Here is a 21766-nt window from a genome sequence, read left to right as displayed (position 1 = left end):
AAGAAATCATTGGTGTCTGAAAGAGTTTTAGTGCCCTGAGTTTGCCCAGTTTAAAACTGCCAATACTAGAGCATTAATTGCTTTTAGGGCACTGGCTGTTGCATTTACATGTGTGGTTGATTTGGTGTTTAAATAATATACATATTTATGTGTTCAACTGTCTTGCTAGCCTCTCAGTAGTAGATCTTGATTTAAGTGATTATAATGTACAACATACGTACAACTTATGTTTAGTTGAGTTTAATATAAAGTGACATAAGTCAACGTGAAGTCCTACATTTCAAGGTCTCACTAGCACCTGACACCAGTCTGACTCCTCATTCCTCAAACAGCAAGATTTCAACTTTACAGCTGGCGACAAGCATTCATCTCTCAGTCAAGTCTGCAAAGTGCTTTTAGCTGCTACAGTAGACCTTTTGTTAAAGGAAATACTGATGAAGCTACAGTACAAGAGTTTAAATGTCTAGTAACAAAACAGAGGTGCAGTAGGACCTCTGGTCCCAGCATGCTCCCCAAGTTCAGAGGAAAGCTGAATCCAAACCTGTCATCCTCATCAAACCAGAACCTGCAGGCTTTTCCTGGCATTGCCCAGAACAGATGCATCACCTGCTGTTTGGGCTACGCTGTCTTCATTTTCCAGCAGTTCTTGAGTATGCCAGAAAGACAGAACCAGAGAGCCCTTAGGTATATAAGTAGCAGCAAGAAGTCATTGAACAAACTGGTTTTAAGTGTCAATAGTAAGACTTTATTTCAGGTATGCTCTTAAGTAATTTAAGACATCCTGTGCTGTGCAGTGTACCCCCTAATTCAGTGAACTATTTCATTTGCTGGTATGCTCATGTAGATTTACCTTGGAAGTGTTTGCAGTAGGCTATAACCAGTCCTGCAGCTAAGGAAAGAGAGATCAAAAACCTTTTCACTATTTTCATTAATTTCACTTTGCCACTATCAGCAAACACAAAGACAATGAAATAGAGTTTCTGTGTTCAGGTTACTGCTCAGTAGAAAATTTTCATCACTTTTGGTACATCTTTTTCTAGTAGTGGTGGTTTCCTCTGGCTGCCAGGCTGCAGGAATTTCTTTATTGTGGGGATGTTGCTTATTCTTGCTTTGAAACTCTACAAAAGAAAACCAAAACAGCACTGTGCTTAAGAACCATAGTAATTGTCAGGCATGTAGATGTTATCCATGCTCTAAAAGTAACATTATGGGTTGATCCTGTGGAAGAATCTATATGCTTCATCCTATTATGCTCTTGTGGCTATAGTGACAGAAGGCGGCAACAGCCATCAGTATTTGAGGCTGGATAAAAGTACTCAGGATACTTGATTTTGTTTTTGTCTTTCACTTCTTTCCTCACCCTCCCACTCTCCCATATTTCTCAGCCAGTTTAAATCAGTGGTCCTGCTTTGATTCATTGTCCGTTAAAACTGTCCATTCAATTACCTGCAAGAGAGGAAATTTGGCGAGTATATCAGGCTTGCACTCTTCTGCCATTAAAATGGTTTCAAGTAATTGCACGTCTGCCTTGCTAAGCCGGCTGCCAACAAGAAAGTCTTGTCCATGGTCTTTCAAAACCTAAAACCAGAGAACCAGAAGCAGATGTGACTTTTTTTTCTCTGTGTGATTTAATATGGTATCTTCAAAGCAAGGTCATACACTGCATGGAGTTATCCTTGAAAAGAAGGAAATGCAGTAAGAACATCTGTAGTACAAACAAATGATCTGACCACACTGTCATCCTAGGCATAACTTACCAGTTCTTTCTCTTCTGCATTTTTTTATGGCAGCTCAGTTTTACCCTTGCCTTCACCTCTGTAGCTCATGTAATCAGTGCTGCTGTGTTGAGGGTTAAACTCTATGGGATACAACCATCACTGCAAATGCCTATACAAAATTTATAAGAGGCTTAAGTACAGCCCAGGGCATAGTAAGAGTATCTTAGACTCTTTCAAATTATGGGCTGCTCCCTTATTTACCACCTGTTTCCTCTTCAGTTTTGGGAATTGCATTGAGAGCTCTCCACATGTAACCTGTGCCTCATGGTCTTGACACCCAGCTAATCCATCCTCCTTTCTGTTACAGAAGGAGCTGTAACGCTTTTACATAGCACGTAGGGTAGAGGGGGTTCTGCGCTTCAGGAGGAAACTTTATGTAAAAGCTGATGCTGTGGTGTCTTTGTCTGTAAAAAATACAGACTGAAATATGGACACTTGGGGAACTCATTGTGTCCTGGGTTTTTGCAGCTCTGCATCTCTCCCACATTTGTAGTGCTTTCTGTCCCCTCTGTAGTGTCCCGTCTCCATCCCCATCCCAGCCCCACCAAAACCGTAGCATTTACGTTTAAGTGGTAATTTTTCTTCTCTGTTTTCCTCAATAAAAATTGTTTGTGCAGATCCAGGATGGAGTTTCAGGAAAACAATATTAATTAAGCTACTACATCTTTGCCACGTACCTTCTCGTAGACTGGGAAGTATCTGTTTGTGGCCTTGTCCACAATAGTAGCAAAATGTTGCTCCTTTTTATCCGCTGGTTGGGAAGGATGGTACATGATTAACTCGTTCAGATCTGTTATTCCTTCCACGTACATATCAATTCTGAAAGGAATAGATCCAGTTGGTCAAGTCAAACACAGTAGGTCTGAATAGTATGATAGCTGCTGGCATAACCCCATGGAGATGTTGGGAACTCTCCACCTCTCTGTCCAGCACGCATAGCTCGGAGCGGTTTCCCCCAGAGTGCAGTAGCTTTGCGGGGGAGGAGGAGAGCGTGGGTGAAAGACAAGTACAAAGTGCCTAACCAAAAACTAAAAGACTATACCCCTTCCATTTTTCACTAGGGGTGATACTCCTCTGTATTAAGCCTTTTTGAACCCGACTACAAAACTGGCATGTGTGTCATCCAAACTTGTGTTAAAAATACAATCAGACATGGAAAGTGAAACAGTGGGTCTATACAATTTCTAACAAATATCTTGACATGTGTTAATGTGTAAATATTAGCACTGTGACCTATGATAATTAACTTGAAGCATTTAAAAATACTTCAGGTCAAACCATGTGCCCTAAGAGCCCTGTCCTTTAATAACCAGTTATTAATTCTAATTCTAATTCCTGCTTATTAGAGAGAGAAGTTTTTTGTTTCCATCAGTGACATTTCCCTGAATTTGATGTGGTGAAAATGCCTGCTGCTGACAACTGCAGGAGAAAATGAAAAGCAGCATCGGTAAGAGAGTCTGCCCTCTGCACTCCTGACTGCTGTCTTCTGATAATTGTATTGACCTTTGATCTTCATGAACTCCCTTGCACCGTGCTGCCTGTCTAATCTAGCTGGTTATTACTGTTGTAAACATCACCTGCAGTCACAGTCAACACGTGCTACATGAAAAACTGCTGTATCACCCTGACTCTGTGAGCTGCGATATTCTTGTGTTACACAGGGAAATAGTATGAGCTGTAGTCTAACAAACAAAGGTGGTACTGTTACAGTACAGGGCTCTCTCCTTCAGGTCCTTCCCGTAGAGGTTGTACTTTGCTGATATGTAATTGGCAATGGCTCTGCTCTGCACCATCTTCATCCCATCGATCTCCACCATTGGCACTTGCTGAAACAGCAGGGATCCATCTAGGGTAAAGGGGACAAGGCAAGGAGATATTCAGTCTCTGAATGAGAACCGTTAGTGGGTGTTTGGCAAAGTAACCACATGTATTATTTTTTATTTAGAAGCATAGAATCATTTAGGTTGGAAAAGACCCTTAAGACCCTTAAGATCGTCCATAAACCGTATACCAACCATAAACTTAACACCAAGACCACCACTAAACCATGTCCCTAAGCACCACATCTACAGGTCTTTTAAATACCTCCAGGGATGGTGATTCAACCACTTCCCTGGGCAGCCTGTTCCAGTGCTTGATAACCCTTTCAGTGACAGTCTTCGTCATTCTCACAACAAGGTATGGAAAACGCTTACCATGAAACCAAGAACCATTTCCTAGTGACATGTTAATAATGTAATATTATAGCAATCAGCTTCTTCAAGCTTCTTCAAATCTGAAGAGGCACCCAAATGCAGAACTTCTAGCAGTCATACACTGAAAAAGACAAGTCCTGCAGGGTATGGCCCTAACTCAGATGATTTTCATGGAGATTAATACAGATGAGAAGGACTGAAGGATCTGACCCAGCCAGTTTCTGTCATGCTTTGGTAAGTATTATGGAAATCTGGACTATTTAAGGGCTTGTCAACATATAATGTGAATATAAATGCATATAGTATTATCTTTGTGACTACTATATTGATTTTATACAATGGCATACATCTGTACATGCATGAAGCAGGGAATAATGCGTGGGTTTCATGAGATTCCTGCAAGAGCCAAATATCACCTGGTGTGAGACTGTAGCCATGTAAATCCCTTATAAGTCTGCAGAAGCCTTATTCTAGCAAGGAGGAAGTCAAAATACCTCCAGGAACTGATCAGAGAAGCAAGTCAGAGTATTTGCTTTATGGAATCATATTTCTTGACTCAAATAACTGATCATCTATGTCTGTCTTTATATCCACTGTAAACCAAGCATGCAGAGAAACTGCCTGCTATTAAGGGCACATTTTCATTTATGCTTGTGTCTCAAAATACTTTTTGAAAGCTGGCAGGTTGCAAGGGGATCAAGTCATCATTCCTAAAGGAGAGCAGGACTACAAATGCCAACCCTATCTCAGACTTCTTTGAAAAGCCAAGTGAACTGGAAGAGCACAGACAGGTAATTTGGTTTGGAGGAAATGTGAATATCATGTCCACAAAGATAGAAGCTAAAGATAGCAAGGTGAGTAGTTGCCTTGGGAAACAGGAATGCATCAGAGGTGCAGGTTAAACTCAGAAATCTGGAACTCTGGTTTCATATGGATTATAAAACGACAACTTTGTAGGCAGCCTAAAATGCTAATGAATTTCAAGACTATCTGATGACAAAAAACCTGTATTGTCATAGGACAGGAAGCAATGGGCACAAGCTGAAACACAGGAGAGTCAATCATCTGAACTTAAGGAAAGGCTTTTTCACTGCGAGAGTGACTGAACACTGGCTTGGGTTGCCCAGAGAGGCTGTGGAGTCTCCATCTGTGGAGATACTTAAAACCCAACTGTACACCATCCTGGGCAACTGTCTCTAGGTGGCCTTGCTTGAAGAAGAGGTAGGAGCAGATGATCTCGAGAGGTCCCTTCTGACCTCAGCCCTTCTGTGATTCAGTGAAGACTGAAGCAACTGGGTGGATGATACTGTCTAACACACTGCAGTGTGCATCTGTGATGGCTCATGTACAATCCAGTCTAGATATTCTTTTTAAGATATGTAAGACTTCTTAGGTGTTCTAAGACAAACTACTATTATTATTATTATTATTACTATTTAATTATTAAAAAGTCAAGGAAACTTACCCTTCTGTAACTTTGTCAGATCATCCTTTGTTTCCAGAAAGCATTCTTCGAACTGTAGGAAATACAGAAGAAAAGTTGTGTTGTCGTTGCATGTTTTAGCTTCTGCTTTGCATGAGACAGTGAGGGCACAAAGAGCTGTGTTTTGGGGAATTTGATTTTTTAAAAAATAAATCAGGTTTGGAGGTGATATCTTTAAAAACTTATTTTGCCTCTGTCACATCCCTCTCACACGTGATTCATATTTTTGTGCAGGTAAAGATTTTGGCTAAATCTGAGGTGACTGAAAGGCACGAAACCCTGTCTGCTGAGCAAACGAGGACCACGCTGCTTCTGTTTCAGTGCTGGCAAGAGATGGTGCAGACAGAGGAGAAGATAGATAGGTAAATTCACACTGCAACAGCAGAACTGTGTTATAGGTTCTTTGCCACAAGCTGGCAAAAGGAGGAATGAAGAGGAGAGATCATGTGCCCTATGCAGCTTTCTGGCACATTGTCCATGACAAAAACTCACGTCTCTTAAAACACACAGATCCCCACACTCCCTCTCCAGTTTAATATCAGAAACTGTTAGAGGTAAAAACAATTACTCTGTGTTTTATAATATACAGTACCTTCAGGGGTAAGCTACATTGTAGTAGGCATAATGATTTTTTGCTATTTTGGACATTGGGATTTAACTGAAGGTCTTCAGAATTGAAAGTGCCCGACCCCTGTGATCAGAAGATAAGAAGCCAGGTTCCCCTGCTGTGGTTTTAAATTTTTTTCTTTCACTAGCTATAAGGGAGAGGCATTTATGGTGCTAGCAGTAGGCTTGGCACATGATGCTTGGAAATGAAATGGGAACTTGCCCCACTGCTTAGGGTAAGCTGGGGCCATTGTTGGCTTGGTCAGCAATGCACTAACTGCAGAGCTTGAAACTGCTGGTCAGTCACATTTTTTATAAGGGACAGTAAAAATACGTATTTGTCACATGCTCTTAGTATAAAAAACAGAGGCAAACCTCAACCCCAGCTGCTGCTAGTAGCCACCGTATTGATTCCATTCGGCCTCGTCCATTGAAGTAGTGCAGCTTGGGTTTCCCAGACATGTTTCTACGTGCCTGATTTCCTACTATCTGGAATAAAGAAGTAAGTTTTGCAACATACAGATTCAGAATGCTGGTTTTGAGTCTCTAACTGGTTCTCAAGCATTGTTCAAAGTTATCTTGTTCGAAACCATTGATTTATGGTCCAAGACTGTCATCAAATTAGTAGAGGAGGTAAAAGACTATATTGAGAGACTGTATTGTATCATTTTGCCTTCAGATGTCTTTTATATGTGCAGTTTAGTTAAGGAGAACTCTGTACTGAGAGCAATTGGACCATGTCAGAGAACAAGCAAATCAAAACCCATTTGCATCCCAAAGCATTCTGCTCTGACCAAAAAGCAGGGTGTGCGAGATACACTGCTCTGTTTACTGTGGCATTATCTCAGGATACAGTTTACTCTTTAATCAGATACACAATATAAACTCAGCAATTGCCATGCTTTTTCCAGCAACCTTTATGCTCCATTATTAAGTGACAGGAAGGATATTTTTGCCCCATTGTAAGCATTCAGTCTCATTAACAACACTCCCCGCTCTTCTCATTTCTTTAGGCAAGCATTTGAAGACATGGAATTTAATTTTGTCTCTGGTAACATTAGATTTGCCTTTACCACAGACAGAACCAAAGTGCAGTACCTGCTCGGTTCAATTCCAACTCTTTGCTGGAGCTTAAAGCAACAACAGTTTCTAAACAGGCTGTCATCCCCCCCATTCAGAACCAGTATGTCCACATCACCAGCAAACATATAGAAAGTGCCTAGTTTATATTAGCTTCACAGTTATTAACACCGTGTCAACCATAAAGCTGAAGCATAACAGCAGCAAAAGCAAATGACTAAAAAATCCCATATTCCCCTTGTAAATAGCATGTAATCTTCTTTACAACAGGAAGAAGGGGGTAAGAGGAAGCACTCCACGCTTCTGAAATCTAAATTTCTTTTTCTTAAATATGTACACCTCGAAAGCAGTTGATTAATGATTTAACATTTGATGCACATAACAATGTTAATAAAGAAATTACATACAATTATTTAATCCATAAAACCCATTCACTGACTTAATTTCAAGTACACCAATTCCCTATGTATGTCCAAATCCAAAAAGCTTACCTTGTACACGGTATAACTCACTCTGAGCTCTCAGTAGCTTTGCCTTGAGATTATATAGGTCTGTAGCCCTCCTACAAGGAGGGGCAAACAGTTCTCTGCCAATGGAAAACTTTCGTAAACAACAAAAAAACCCAATTAGGTCTGCTCAGTCACTTCTCACCTACAGAAAATAAATTCCTGACTAATGTTGACTATGTACAAGATTCACGAGAGGTCATGATCATTGGGAACATCTGTGCCAGCAGAAAACTGTATGCTTCCTATTTTCATTGTTTGGCAACCTGCTACTTAAAAATAATTGGAATGGCTGAAAAGCTCCCACAATTTAAAAAAATACTGTGATAGCAATCAAAATTTTATTTTAATATTTTATGGGTTTTTACTTTTAACAGATTGCCGCTTTACGTAAGTCACATCAACTAATTCAGCTTGAATCCTTCATAAGCTTCCTTCCCTTCCTTAGTGTGGAGGATACTCCTTCAGGACATTTTTTCTGCTGAATTTCATTGCTGGACATAAAAAGGTTTTTTCTGCTTCTGTCACAAATGTTTCTGTGAATTTGACCTGGTGAAAATGTGTGCCAAAGACACCTGTAGAACACAGTAAATGAAGAGCGGCATCAGAAGACAAACTGCCCTCTGTACTCCCGACTGCTTTCTTCTGATAACTCTGTTGACTTCAAAGAGTCAGTGAAGCATAAACTCTCATGCACCATCTGCCTGTCTAATCTAGCTGGTTAATACTGTTGGAAACACCACCTGCGGGCAAGGTCAACATGTTATGTAAAAATCTGCTGAATCACTCTGAATGTAACTGTGAGCTGGGATATTTTTCTTGTATTACACAGGGAGGTTGTACGAATTGTAGTCTATCAAACAAAAAAATGAGCTCTTACAGTACAGGGGGCTCTCTCCTTCAGGTGCTTCCTGTAGACGTACTTTGCTGCTACATAGCTGAAAATGTTCCTCATCCCACCAGTCTCCACCACTGATGCCTGTTAGACAAATGTGTTCCATGCTTGACGATAAAATAAACTTAATTATTCACTTAGAGCTAGAATAGCAGAAGAGCAAGGCATCAGAATGGTCACCACTGCAAGGTCTGGTCTTTTAGGAGGTGCCTAGTCCCCAAATGGAACACTCTGTACCCTACACAGCCTGTGAGGAGAGTCAGCCTTCACAGAAGAGGACTTCTTACTGACAGCACATCCTATAGCCTCCACCTTCTGGTTTGGGCTCTTTCTTATTTCCCTCTGTCCCCTTCTTACATTTTGGGAGATTCTTCTCTCCAGCCTCTGAAAGCCTGCAGCGGGGCTCAGTCACCTATGCAGAGGTGTCCACATCACTGTGCATGTTCCACGGCGTCCGCTGGCCTCCAGCTGCTGCTCCAGAGAGCCCGGCTCTGCAGCGTGCACCACAGCATCATGACCAGCCCTTCAGGGTGTCACGGAGAGCCCCAAAAGTGCAGCAGAAACCCGCTCTTGGTATCGCTGTAGAAGCACAAGCTGCACACATTTTGCTTTCTGTTGACATCCATCCCAAAACAACTTGTTCATATTTTATAACGAAACAGAACTCTGCATGAAGATGTTTTATTTACTTGCTTGAGAAGCGACTGCTTCCCCTCAAGGCTTCCAAGAGTGCTGACGTTTGCTGCTAGCATAGGGGTTTTTAAGAGTAAAAGATCAAACTACACTGCTGGAAACAGTGTTTCTGGCATTGTGGGACAGACATGACTTGTGACCCAGAATCTAGGATAATGTGGGAGATTAAAGGTTTCTCCTTTACCAAGGTGCGCTGGGTAGTGTTTCACAAGCCAAACTCACTTTTAGGTGGCTTGGCTGGATTAATCATTTGTAGGCCTGGCCATGATAAACTCTAGGAGATATCTCAGAAGGTCGAATGACTACTCCTACAAGGACTTGACATCCACTGTGTCAGAGGACTGTAGGGTAAGAAAATGTGAGTTCAACCTACATCCAGTCTAGCTATCTAGTCTCCTTTAAATAAGTATAAATTCAAGTAGGAGGAATCCCTCACCATGCACTTGAGCTACAGCTGATATCCAAACCAAAGCCAGCAGCATGCACTCGGAAGGTAGATGGATGCTGTTTCAACTGAGGCAGTTAAAAGTTTAGATGAAGCCAGTCCCTTCAACCTTCCCTCACGCGTAGGGCAGAGGAGTAGGAGTCTTCAGGGTATGATTTATCCCAATACTGACATTTCTTACCCTATCAGAGGTATCCACCAAGATTTCAGGAAAGTCCTCTTAAACACAGTTACTAGCCTAAATAAAAGTGAAAAATGCAATACCAATCTGTCTCGTAACTTAATGGGACTTTTGGAAATGTCACTTCACTGAGCTTGTAGAGTATTTTGGAAACTGCTATAGAAGTGTCATTTGTATCTCACATGCCTGAAGGCATCTGATCTCTTAAGCACTTCTATGTTCAGATTGACCATCCAGGAGTTAAAACTGGGGGAAATGTCAAAGATACACTAGTAACTTAGGAGTGGATATTCACCCCAGCTGATGCTATTGCCCACCAGCTTGTTTCCATTTAGCCTCTTCCTTTAAAACAATAAGGTATAAATATTTTTTTTAATTTGTTTTTTTCAGACATGATACTGATTTCTTGATGAAGCACTGGAAAATGTTTTGTGTCATCAGGCTTTGTGAACTTTCCTCTCTATAGAAAACACACCAGAATTATGTTCATTTGGGTTGGAGCTGTGTTCAAAATTACGAGCCAATATTTAAAATGTACTTGCAAGGGAAAAACGTACACACACGAACTGTGGTATCTTATTGTGTTAGCAGGGGGAATAGGGACTGTAGAGAAGGGAGCCTCATCTGTGGCGAATGAGACCTGCTGGGATATGCCCAGCCCTGCCTTGCTGCAGAAATAAAGTGCAGCTCCCGTGTTTCATATTATTTAAAACAAAGTTCCCGTTTGTTGTTGTTTTTCCAAATTGGCGCTGCCTGTGTTCAGCACACTTAAGAAGTGCAGCTCACACATTATGTCCCATGAAACATTTCTCCACACTGAATTATGCCCTCCAAAGCCGGCAGTTCGTATGTGTAACCATCTTATAAACCCAGGAGTATGGCAGAGGGAAGATAGAAATTAAAAGAAAGAAAATGTCCTTTTCTCCAGTGATCCTCATGCTGACTTAAGACTTGCCTTCAGGTATGTGAAGGGCATGAGGTGTTTTCCCAAATGTTTTGAAGAGCAAGTGGGTTACCTAGAAGCGAACAGGTGTTCTAGTGCTACTGAGCTTGATTTTTTTTTTACCTTGATGTATTTTTGCTGCAGTTCCTTACATAACAGTTTGAATAACAAATGTGAGACCTTGCCTAAGCAAAACCAAAACAACGCTGTGATATTCAGTGAAAATTAGTGTCCATCTTTGGCTAACATCAGCAGCTCCTGCCATCTCTCATTGCTTCTATAGGTATGTCAGTGATAAAAGGAAGACTAGGGAAAATATGGACCCTCTCCAGAAGGAAATGGGAGACCTGGTTACCCAAGATATGGAGAAGGCTGAGGTACTCAATGACTTTTTTGTCTCTGTCTTCACCAACAAGTGCTCTAGCCTCACCACCCAAGTCGCACAAGGCAGAGGCAGGGACTGGGAGAATGAAGAACCGCCCACTGTAGAAGACAATCAGGTTCGAGACCATCTAAGGAACCTGAAGGTGCACAAGTCCATAGGACCTGATGAAGTGCATCCACAGGTCCTGAGGGAACTGGCAGATGAAGCTGCTAAGCCACTATCCATCATTTTTGAGAAGTTGTGGCAGTCTGGTGAAGTTCCCACTGACTGGAAAAGGGGAAACATAACCCCCATCTTCAAGAAGGAAAAAAAAAGGAAGACCCAGGGAACTACAGGCCAGTCAGTCTCACCTCTGTGCCTGGCAAGATCATGGAGCAGATCCTCCTGGAAACTATACTGAAGCACACAGAAATCAAGGAGGTGATTGGTGACAGCCAACATGGCTTCACTAAGGGCAAATCATGCCTGACAAATTTGATGGCCTTCTACGATGGGGTTATAGCACTGGTAGATAGGGGAAGAGTGACTGATGTCATCTACCTGGACTTGTGCAAAGCGTTTCACACTGTCCCGCATGACATCCTTGTCTCTAAATTGGAGAGACATGGACTTGACGGATGGACTGCTCAGCGGATAAGGAATTGGCTGGATGGTCGCACTCAAAGAGTTATGGTCAACGGCTCAATGTCCAAGTGGACACCTGTGACGAGTGGCGTTCCTCAGGGGTCTGTATTGGGACCAGTCCTGTTTAACATCTTCGTCGGCAACATGGACAGTGGGATTGAGTGTGCCCTCAGCAAGTTTGCCAATGACACCAAGCTGTGTGGTGTGGTCGACACGCTGGAGGGAAGGGCTGCCATCCAGAGGGACCTTGACAGGCTTGAGACCTCAGCCTGTGCGAACCACATGAAGTTCAACAAGGCCAAGTGCAAGGTCCTGCATGTGGGTCAGGACAATCCCAAGCACAAATACAGGCTGGGCAGAGAATGGATTGAGAGCAGCCCTCAGGAGAAGGACTTGTGGGTGATGGTTGATGAGAAGCTCAACATGAGCCGGCAGTGCATGCTTGCAGCCCAGAAGGCCAAGCGTATCCTGGGCTGCATCAAAAGCAGCGTGTCCAGCAGGTCGAGGGAGGTGATTCTGCCCCTTTACTCTGCTCCCATGAGACCGACCTGGAGTACTGCATCCAGCTCTGGGGCCCCCAACATAAGAAGGACATGGAGCTGTTGGAGTGAGTCCAGAGGAGGCCCACGAAGATGATCAGAGGGCTGGAGCACCTCTCCTATGAAGACAGGCTGAGAGAGTTGGGATTGTTCAGCCTGAAGAAGAGAAGGCTCCAAGGAGACCTTCTAGCAGCCTTCCAGTACCTGAAGGGGGCCTAAAGGAAAGCTGGAGAGGGACTTTTTACAAGGACATGTAGTGATAGGAAGAAATTCTTTACAGTGAGGGTGGTGAGACACTGGAACAGGTTGCTCAAAGAAGTTGTGGCTGCCCCCTCCCTGGCAGTGTTCAAGGCCAGGTTGGATGAGGTCTAGTGGAAAGGTATCCCTGCCTGGCAGGGGGGTTGGAACTAGATGATCTTTAAGGTCCCTCCCAACCGAAACCATTGTATGATTCTATGATCTCCAATTAAGGCAGACAAAGAGAAGGTTGTGAATGGGGTGTTACCTGCTCAGCATTGCTTTTAGAGCTATCTCTCCACATAACAGCATGTTAAGCTTTCAGGTTTCCTTCTAGTTCCCTCTAGTTGGCTCCCTTTCTCTCTGTCTCTCCTGCTTTGTAACCTTAGTTTTTGTCTTCTTGGCAAATTCCAAATTCTCACTTACCTGTGATTATTCCCTGTTTTCCCCTCTACACTTCCAGCCCCTGGACCTCTCTCCTTTCTGGATGTAATTCTCTCCCCATGGAGACAGTCAGTATGTAAGAACAGAAGGTAGCATGCCATTGACAGGCAGGCAATATCAGGACTTCCAGAGCATTTCACACCTGAAAACCTCTTTAGCATCTTTCCTCTTCACTTCTCCGCTTTTCATCAGACAGCGCAGAAAGGATCCTAATATTTATAGAAATTCAAGGGTTTCTTAGATCAGTACGGGTAATGATTTCAGACAACTCCTCTCTGAAACCACAGTAAAGGGATTAACTTCCTCTGCAAGTATCCCTCTGAGCCCACTCAAGCAATAACATGATACAACTCCACTCTAAGGTCACTTATGGCCTGATGTGAAGGTGCATTGACCATTCAACATCTGACCTGCAGGTTCTCACTATCCTAGAGTGAGAGATGCCAGCCACTTAACTCCGCTAGCTGTTCCTCCAGCAGTTGTTGGGAGTTTAAAAGTAGAAAACCGATGGGAAATACAACTTCTGTTTTGAAACCCAAGGTGGGCGTGGAAAGGAAGACTTACGCACCAAGTACCAGAAGTCTATATTTATCTGCCTTCTCCCGACAGTGACCTCCAGCCCTCTTGCTCCATGGAGCCTAGAACATGCCATATGGCTTGTTGAACTGCTTGTGCTCTCTACCCCCACGGTTGAAGCCAATGTATGTCCTATACCAGTGGGAAATGCACTTGCTTTTAACAGTTTTTCATACCTCTTACAGAATTAAGCTGCAAATAGGGTATGCTAGCATTTTTCCAGCACCCTTCTTTTCAGAAGATTTGCTCTCTTGTTCAGCTTGCCTAAAGGCTTGACAACACTAAGGGACACTTTTTTTTTTTTTTAATCCTGGTTACAAAAGTAATAAAATTTTATAGGAGGGCCCTACCTTATACACACTTGTGAATAACTCATATCACAGAATGTTAGGGATTGGAAGGGACCTCGAAAGATCATCTAGTCCAATCCCCCTGCTGGAGCAGGATTACCTAGACCATATCACACAGCAACGTGTCCAGGCGGGTTTTGAATGTCTCCAGAGAAGGAGACTCCACAACCTCTCTGGGCAGCCTGTTCCAGTGTTCTGTCACCCTCACCATAAAGAAGTTTTTCCTCATATTTATATGGAACCTCCTGTGTTCCAGCTTGCACCCATTGCCCCTTGTCCTGTCAAGGGATGTCACTGACAAGAGCCAGGCTCCATCCTCATGACGCTTGCCCTTTACATATTTATAAACATTAATGAGGTCACCCCTCAGTCTCCTCTTCTCCAAGCTAAAGAGACCCAGCTCCCTCAGCCTCTCCTCATAAAGGAGATGTTCCACCCCCTTAATCATCTTCGTGACTCTGCGCTGGACTGTCTCTAGCAGTTCCCTGTCCTTCTTGAACTGAGGGGCCCAGAACTGGACACAATATTCCAGATGCGGCCTCACCAGGGCAGAGTAGAGGGGGAGGAGAACCTCTCTTGACCTGCTAACCACACCCCTTCTAATACACCCCAGGATGCCATTGGCCTTCTTGGCCACAAGGGCACATTGCTGGCTCATGGTCATCCTGCTGTCCACTAGGACCCCCAGGTCCCTTTCCCCTACGCTGCTCTCCAACAGGTCTGTCCCCAACTTGTACTGGTACATGGGGTTGTTCTTGCCCAGATGCAGGACTCTACACTTGCCCTTGTTATATTTCATTAAATTTCTCCCCACCCAACTCTCCAGCCTGTCCAGGTCTCTCTGAATGGCTGCGCAGCCTTCCCGTGTGTCAGCCACTCCTCCCAGTTTTGTGTCATCAGCGAACTTGCTGACAGTGCACTCTATTCCCTCATCCAAGTCATCAGTACATATATTGAATAGTACTGGTCCCAGTACCGACCCTTGAGGGACTCTGCTAGACACAGGCCTCCAACTGGACTCTGTCCCATTGACCACCACTCTGGCTTCTTTCCTTCAGCCAGTTCACAATCCACCTCACTACCCGATCATCCAGACCACACTTCCTCAGTTTAGCTGCGAGGATGCTGTGGGAGACCGTGTCAAATGCTTTACTGAAATCAAGATAGACCACATCCACAGCTTTACCATCATCTATCCACCGGGTTATGTCCTCATAAAAGGCTATCAAGTTGGTTAAGCATGACTTCCCCTTGGTGAAGCCATGTTGAGTGCCCCTAATGATCCCCCTATCCTTGATGTGCCTAGAGACAGCACCAAGGACAAGTTGTTCCATCACCTTTCCGGGGATGGAGGTGAGGCTGACCGGTCTATAGTTACCCGGGTCCTCCTTCTTGCCCTTTTTGAGGACTGGAGTGACATTCGCTTTCCTCCAGTCCTCAGGCACCTCTCCTGTTGCCCATGACTTAGCAAAGATAATGGAGAGTGGCCTAGCAATGACTTCCGCCAGCTCCCTCAGCACCCGCGGGTGCATCCCATCAGGGCCCATGGATTTATGGACGTCCAGATTGCTTAATTGGTCCCTGACCCAGCCCTCATCTACCAAGACAGATTCCTCCTCTATCCTGACTTCTTCTGGGGCCTCAGGGGTCCGGGGCTCCTCAGGACAGCCTCCAGCAGTATAGACAGAGACAAAGAAGGCATTCAGTAACTCCACCTTCTTTTTATCCTCTGTCTCCAGGGCCCCCACCTCATTCATCAGTGGGCCTACATTGCCTCTAGTGTTGGCTTTACCTGCAATGTATTTGAAGAAGCCCTTTCTGTTGTCCTTGACCTCTCTTGCAAGGTTTAATTGCAAAGAGGCCTTAGCTTTCCTAGTTGCCTCCCTACATCCTCTGACAACAGACTTATATTCCTCCCAAGTGGCCAGCCCCTCCTTCCATGATCTGTACACCCTCTTCTTCCACTTGAGTTTGCCCAGCAGTTCCCTGTTTAACCATGCAGGTTTCCTGGTACCCTTTCTTGACTTCTTACCTGGTGGGATGCTCTGATCTTGAATGCTAACCAACTCTCTTGGGCCCCCTTACCTTCTAGTACCCTGTCCCATGGGATTTCCCCTAGCAATTGCTTGAAAAGGCCAAAGTTGGCCCTACTGAAGTCCAGGGTTGTGATTTTGCTAGTTATTCTGTTCCTGCCACATGAGACCCTGAACTCTACCATCTCATGGTCACTACAACCAACCAACCATATATTTTCTACTTCAGTTCTATTTATGCTTAGAGCATAAAGGTGCACTTGAGTACACAGTTTGCTAGCACTCACTGTTCGAGTTATAGCTGTGCATAAACACACACTTGGCCTCAGATGAACAAAGATGAGTTTCAGTGTTTGGGGGTCATAGCCAAAAAGCTACATAATTGTATAAGGCATAATAATAAAAGATAAGTTGCCTCTGACAAAACACAGAGCATATTCAGTTAAAAACCCCACTTCATCTAGTTGTATCCTAACAGAAATAAATAAATAATTGCCCTTATGCAGTCTGCTGTGTGGGAGAGGCGTGGGGGGATGCTGGAGAGCAAGCAGTCTGAAAAGGAAGTTCATTCTTCTCTTTTCTCCCTACCAGGTTCATTTTCCAATATTTTTTTCTAATTTCCTTTTTTTCTACACTTCTGTCATGGCAATATTAAGCATCAAATTTGGTTACTGACATCTGCTGGAACAAAGGTTCTTCTATGCAGATGCTGCTCTGCCGCATCAGGCCCCTTCACAAGGCAGTTTTTGTCTGCCTAAAATGTATATAAGCCCTAATATTTTTGTTTTAAAATCAACAGAGGCTGACCCTCTGTCCCTCTGTATTCTGTCCCACAGCTGTAGAAATAAACCACCTCTGCCTGACCTGAGCCTGCAAAACAGATTGTGTGTTTCTTCCACGGCATTTTGTTCTCAAGAAATAATATATTTGTAATATATTTGTATACACAAGGTTTGAAATAATCAATTTATGAAGAAAAATAATCAGTTCTGCAAGGAAAACTTTGCAGAGAGATCTTAAAAAATCCAATTCACCCACAGGCCTTAATGTAAAGATGGTAACATTGACTACATTTTGACCTGTTACGGGTGTGTAGGCAAGTGATGTACCAACCAGCTCACACGTTCAAAGCCCATCTTGTTGCTCAGTGTGGAGAGGTAGCAGCTGCATGGATTGCACGGAGATGTACATCACTGTGGTAGCAGCTACTACTGGTTGTGTCCTTGCACAGGCACGCAGTGGCTTTCTTCTTGGGACAGCACAGAGGTGCCTGGTGACACGAGGTGGCAGGATGCACCACAGCACCGCAGCCACACGGGCAGTTTGCCTGTGGCATTGCCAACTGTTAAAAAGTCCAGGTACTTTTCCTGTAAAATCCAAAAGCAACTTCTTCCAGCAACTGCTGAGACCCACCTGCTTTCACTTACTAGGGAATGAGGAGGAGACAAAGCACTGACATCAAGGGTGACACAGGGAAGCTGGTATCACAAAGCTGAGAACTTGGGTGGTCAGGGGAATCACGGCTTGGGGCGCCTGGTGAGGGTGAGGCAGGCCAGCACAGATCCCATGTGCTGGCATGCTGGCTAAGTGAGGAGCCATCTCCAGAGGAGATCTTTCCAAGACCTCCTGTGACTCCCAGAGGGTTAGGTAGTCACCATCAAATAGGATTGACAATCTTGTGGAGCAAGGTGCCGATGCCAGCCACAACGGCTGGCACTGCTGTGCCCAGTGGCTCAGTATTTGGAGCAGAGATCCAGGGTGAAAGCAATGCAGGTACATTCCTCCCTTCAGCCTGAGATGACCCTGACACCAGACCTGTGAGTCATTTAGGTGGCATATTCTTCATTGCTCACATTGGACCAAAGTCACTTTCCAAGAAACGTTAAATAGTTTTTTAGAATAGAGATAATAGAGATGGACTCACTAAATGTTTAGTGAACTTACCTGCATGAGGAGAGATTGCTAAGAGAAATTTAGGCAACTTTCTTACACCTTTAATGCACCTGAGCTGCCCTAGCCATGAAACCTGTGCTGCTCTGTGACCCCACTCCTCCCTTCCCCATTGCCACTCTGAGAATCGCCTCCACCATTACAGACAGGCCTCGCTGGGAGGAGCTGTGACCACCTTGGTGTCACTGGTCGCACCACATTGCCACGAGGGCGGGTGGTGCCCCACAGTGCTGCCGCAGCAGCTGCAGCCCCAGGCTGCCTGCATTTCACTCTGTGCCAAGTGCCAGCTCAGGCTCAGGTTTTGCTCTCTGGAGTTCTCCAAAGATCCCATCAAACACGAGGCAGTGCCAGAGCACAGGTGCTGGAAGACGCCAGTGTTACTGAACGGACAGCGGCTCGCTCCAGGGTTATTGGTCTGTGCCCACTGCTCTCGCCCAGACGGCTCCCAGCCAGAGTCAGTCCACACCAGAGCCCAGCCACAATAGGCCGTTTGGATGAGGTTACACAGCTTTGGGTAATAAGAGAGTTTAATAGTCTGTATATGGCCCCAGAGTCAGGGAACGGAGCGTGGTGGTTCTTGTTTTACAAGGACAAAGATGTAGCTGGCCATTGGTGTCCAGAACTGAGGCTAGGAAGCAGCTGAGAGTGCCCCCAAATGGCCGATGAATGCACAGAAAAAAGCATGAACAAATACTGAACCTGAGTGATCGTCTGTTTGAGGATGCAGCTCTGCCCTCCCTGTCCTCTGAAGAGGTTCATCAGGTGAAGAGGTGCACAGACTCCAGTGCACAGGGAACAATGAACTATGGTGACTGGAAGAATCACATTAAAAAGGCAGAGGAAGAAAATAATGGAACATTATAAGAGCTGGTTCATAGGCAAGACCTGGCAAGTGTGAGAAACCAAAGAGATCTGGCTTTGGTAACAACAGATGAAACTAATACTAAATTAGAAGTTTCACTCACACAATACTGTAAAAATAATGCAATGTAAGTACTTACCAAAATTGCTCTTGAAACAAGTCTACTTCTTTAAAAGATAAGCGATTCATTCAGTGAGTTGTCTTCTCTTTCTTCTCTTCCATAACTCTTACTCTGAAGCCTATTTCTGTCTGGAAAATATCTTCTTCAACAACTTACATTCTGACAATACTAACACTGCATCAGTCTTTTTCCAGATGAATAAATTCCCTACCCTACAAATAGTTCTTTGCTTCCATACTCCTTTGTTTTCATGTTTTGCCAAGCATTTGAGATCAAGAAAGACAAAAAACAAAAGTTGCGATTACAGAGACATGGTGGGGTAGCTCGCATGACTGGAATGCTGTCATGGATGGGTACGTACTTTTTAGGAAGGACAGGCCAGCAAGGCAAGGAGGTGGAGTTGCCCTTTATGTGAGAGAGCAACTGGAATGTATCGAGCTCTGCCTAGGGGTGGATGAAGAACGAGTCAAGAGCCTATGGGTAAGAATTAAGGGGCAGACTAATATGAGCGACACTGTTGTGGGTGTTTACTACAGGCCAACTGATCAGGAAGAGGAAGTAGATGAGGCTTTCTACAGATAGCTGGAAGTAGCCTCACGATCGCAGGCCCTGGTTCTCATGGGAGAATTCAATCACCCTGATATTTCCTGGAAAGACAACACAGCTAGGCACCCACAGTCCAGGAGGTTCCCGCAGGGCATTGATGATAACTTTTTAACACAGGTGGTGGAGGAGCCAACGCAGAGACGTGCGCCACTAGACCTTGTGCTAACAAATAACAAAGGTCTTGTTCGGGATGTGAAGGTGGGGGGTAGTCTTGACTGCAGTGACCACGAGCTGGTGGAGTTCAGGATCCTGCATGAAGGAAGCAGGGCAAGAAGTAGGATCACAACCCTGGCCTTCAGGAGAGCTGACTTTGGCCTCTTCAAGGACCTACTTGGGGGTATCCCATGGGATCTGGCTCTAGAAGGTAGGGGGGTCCAAGAGAGCTGGTCAATATTTAAGCATCACCTCCTCCAAGCTCAAGATCAGTGCATCCCTATGAGTAAGAAATCGAGCAAAGGGGTAGGAGACCTGCATGGATGAGCAATGAGCTTCTGGAAAAACTCAAATGGAAGAAGGAAGTCTATGGAATGTGGAAAAAGGGACAGGCCACTTGGGAGGAATATAGGAAGGTTGTCAGAGTATGCAGGGATACGATGAGGAAGGCTAAGGCCCACTTGGAATTAAATCTCACAAAGGACATCAAGGACAACAAGAAGGGCTTCTTCACATATATCAGCAGCAAAAGGAAGACTAGGGAAAATGTGGGCCCACTGCTGAAGGAGAAGGGTGCCCTGGTGACGGAGGATGCAGAGAAGGCAGAGTTACTGAATGCCTTCTTTGCCTCAATCTTTACTGCTAAGGCCGGCCCTCAGGAATCCCAGACTCTGGAGGTAAGAGAGAAAGTCTGGAGAAAGGAAGACTTTCCCTTGGTTGAGGAGGATCAAGTTAGAGATCATTTAGACAAACTGGCTGCTCACAAATCTCTGGGACCCAATGGGATGCATCCACGAGTGCTCAGGGAACTGGCAGATGTTATTGCCAAGCAACTCTCCATCATCTTTGAAAGGTCATGGAGAACAGGAGAGGTGCCTGAGGACTGGAGGAAAGCCAATGGCACTCCATTCTTCAAAAAGGGTGGGAAGGAGGACCCAGGCAACTACAGGCCAGTCAGCCTCACCTCCATCCCTGGAAAGGTGATGAAACAGCTCATCCTGGATGCCATCTCTAAGCATGTGAAGGAAAAGAAAGTTATCAAGGGTAGTCAACATGGATTCACAAAGGAGAAATTATGCTTGACTAATCTGATAGCCTTCTATGAGGACATGGCCAGCTGGGTAGATGAGAGGAGAGCAGTGGATGTTGTCTACCTTGACTTCAGCAAGGCTTTTGACACTGTCTCCCACAACATCCTCATAGGGAAGCTCAGGAGGTGTGGCTTAGATGAGTGGTCAGTGAGGTGGATTGAGAACTGGCTGAATGGCAGAGCTCAGAGGGTTGTGATCAGTGGTGCAGATTCTAATTGGAGGCCTGTGGCTAGTGGTGTTCCCCAGGGGTCAATACTGGGTCCAGTCCTGTTTAACTTATTCATCAATGATCTGGATGAAGGGACTGAGTCTACACTCAGCAAGTTTGCTGATGACACTGGGAGGTGTGGCCGATACACCAGAAGGCTGTGCTGCCATTCAGCATGACCTGGACAGGCTAGAGCGCTGGGCAGAGAGGAACCTCATGAAGTTCAACAAAGGCAAGTGTAGGGTCCTGCACCCAGGGAGGAATAACCCCATGCACCAGTATAGGCTGGGGGTTGACCTGCTGGAAAGCATCTCTGCAGAGAAAGACCTGGGAGTTCTGGTGGACAAAAAGTTCACCATGAGCCAGCAATGTGCCCTTGTGGCCAAGAAGGCCAATGGTATCCTGGGGTGCATTAGGAAGAGTGTGGCCAGCAGGTTGAGGGAGGTTATCCTCCCCCTCTACACTGACCTAGTGAGGCCACACCTGGAGTACTGTGTGCAGTTCTGGGCTCCCCAGTTCAAGAAAGATAAGGAACTACTGAAGAGAGTCCAGCGGAGGACTACAGAGATGAATAGAGGACTGGAGCATCTTCCTTATGAGGAGAGGCTGAGGGAGCTGGGTCTGTTTAGTCTGGGGAAGAGAAGACCGAGGGGAGGATCTTATCAACACTTACAAATACCTTAAGGGCAGGTGTCAAGAGGATGGGGCCAGACTATTCTCAGTGGTGCCCAGTGACAGGACAAGGGGCAATGGACACAAACTGAAACATGGGAAGCTCCATC

At 44.8% G+C, this 21766-nt stretch overlaps 1 protein-coding gene across 1 annotated transcript; it reads right to left on the bottom strand.

Annotated features, from left to right (window-relative positions):
- Window positions 1-785: 785 nt before the first annotated feature.
- On the bottom strand, window positions 786-19069 carry LOC137660878 (glutathione S-transferase-like). Its single transcript, XM_068396087.1, has 7 exons — window positions 18945-19069; window positions 6438-6551; window positions 5439-5490; window positions 3492-3624; window positions 2456-2597; window positions 1447-1578; window positions 786-1118 (listed from the first exon to the last, which is right to left on the bottom strand). The coding sequence occupies exons 2-7, from the start codon at window positions 6522-6524 to the stop codon at window positions 999-1001; spliced, it is 666 nt and encodes a 221-aa protein (XP_068252188.1). The 5' UTR covers window positions 6525-6551; window positions 18945-19069; the 3' UTR covers window positions 786-998.
- Between the last annotated feature and the right edge of the window lie 2697 nt (window positions 19070-21766).

This window comes from Nyctibius grandis, chromosome 1, assembly GCF_013368605.1.
Source record: "Nyctibius grandis isolate bNycGra1 chromosome 1, bNycGra1.pri, whole genome shotgun sequence".
NCBI classification, from domain to species: Eukaryota; Metazoa; Chordata; class Aves; order Nyctibiiformes; family Nyctibiidae; genus Nyctibius; species Nyctibius grandis.
The sequence above is the reverse complement of the archived record's forward strand: the minus strand, read 5'-3'. Positions and strand labels throughout refer to the sequence as shown.

Bases quoted from the DNA above. Each gene is read 5' to 3' on its own strand.
- LOC137660878 (XM_068396087.1), bottom strand. From the start codon at position 6,524: ATGTCTGGGAAACCCAAGCTGCACTACTTCAATGGACGAGGCCGAATG. The intron at 2,598-3,491 runs GTACTGTAACAG...TATTCCTTTCAG, and splicing joins GACCTGAAGGAGAGAGCCCT to AATTGATATGTACGTGGAAG. The intron at 1,579-2,455 runs GTACGTGGCAAA...CTCTGGTTTTAG, and splicing joins ACTTCCCAGTCTACGAGAAG to GTTTTGAAAGACCATGGACA.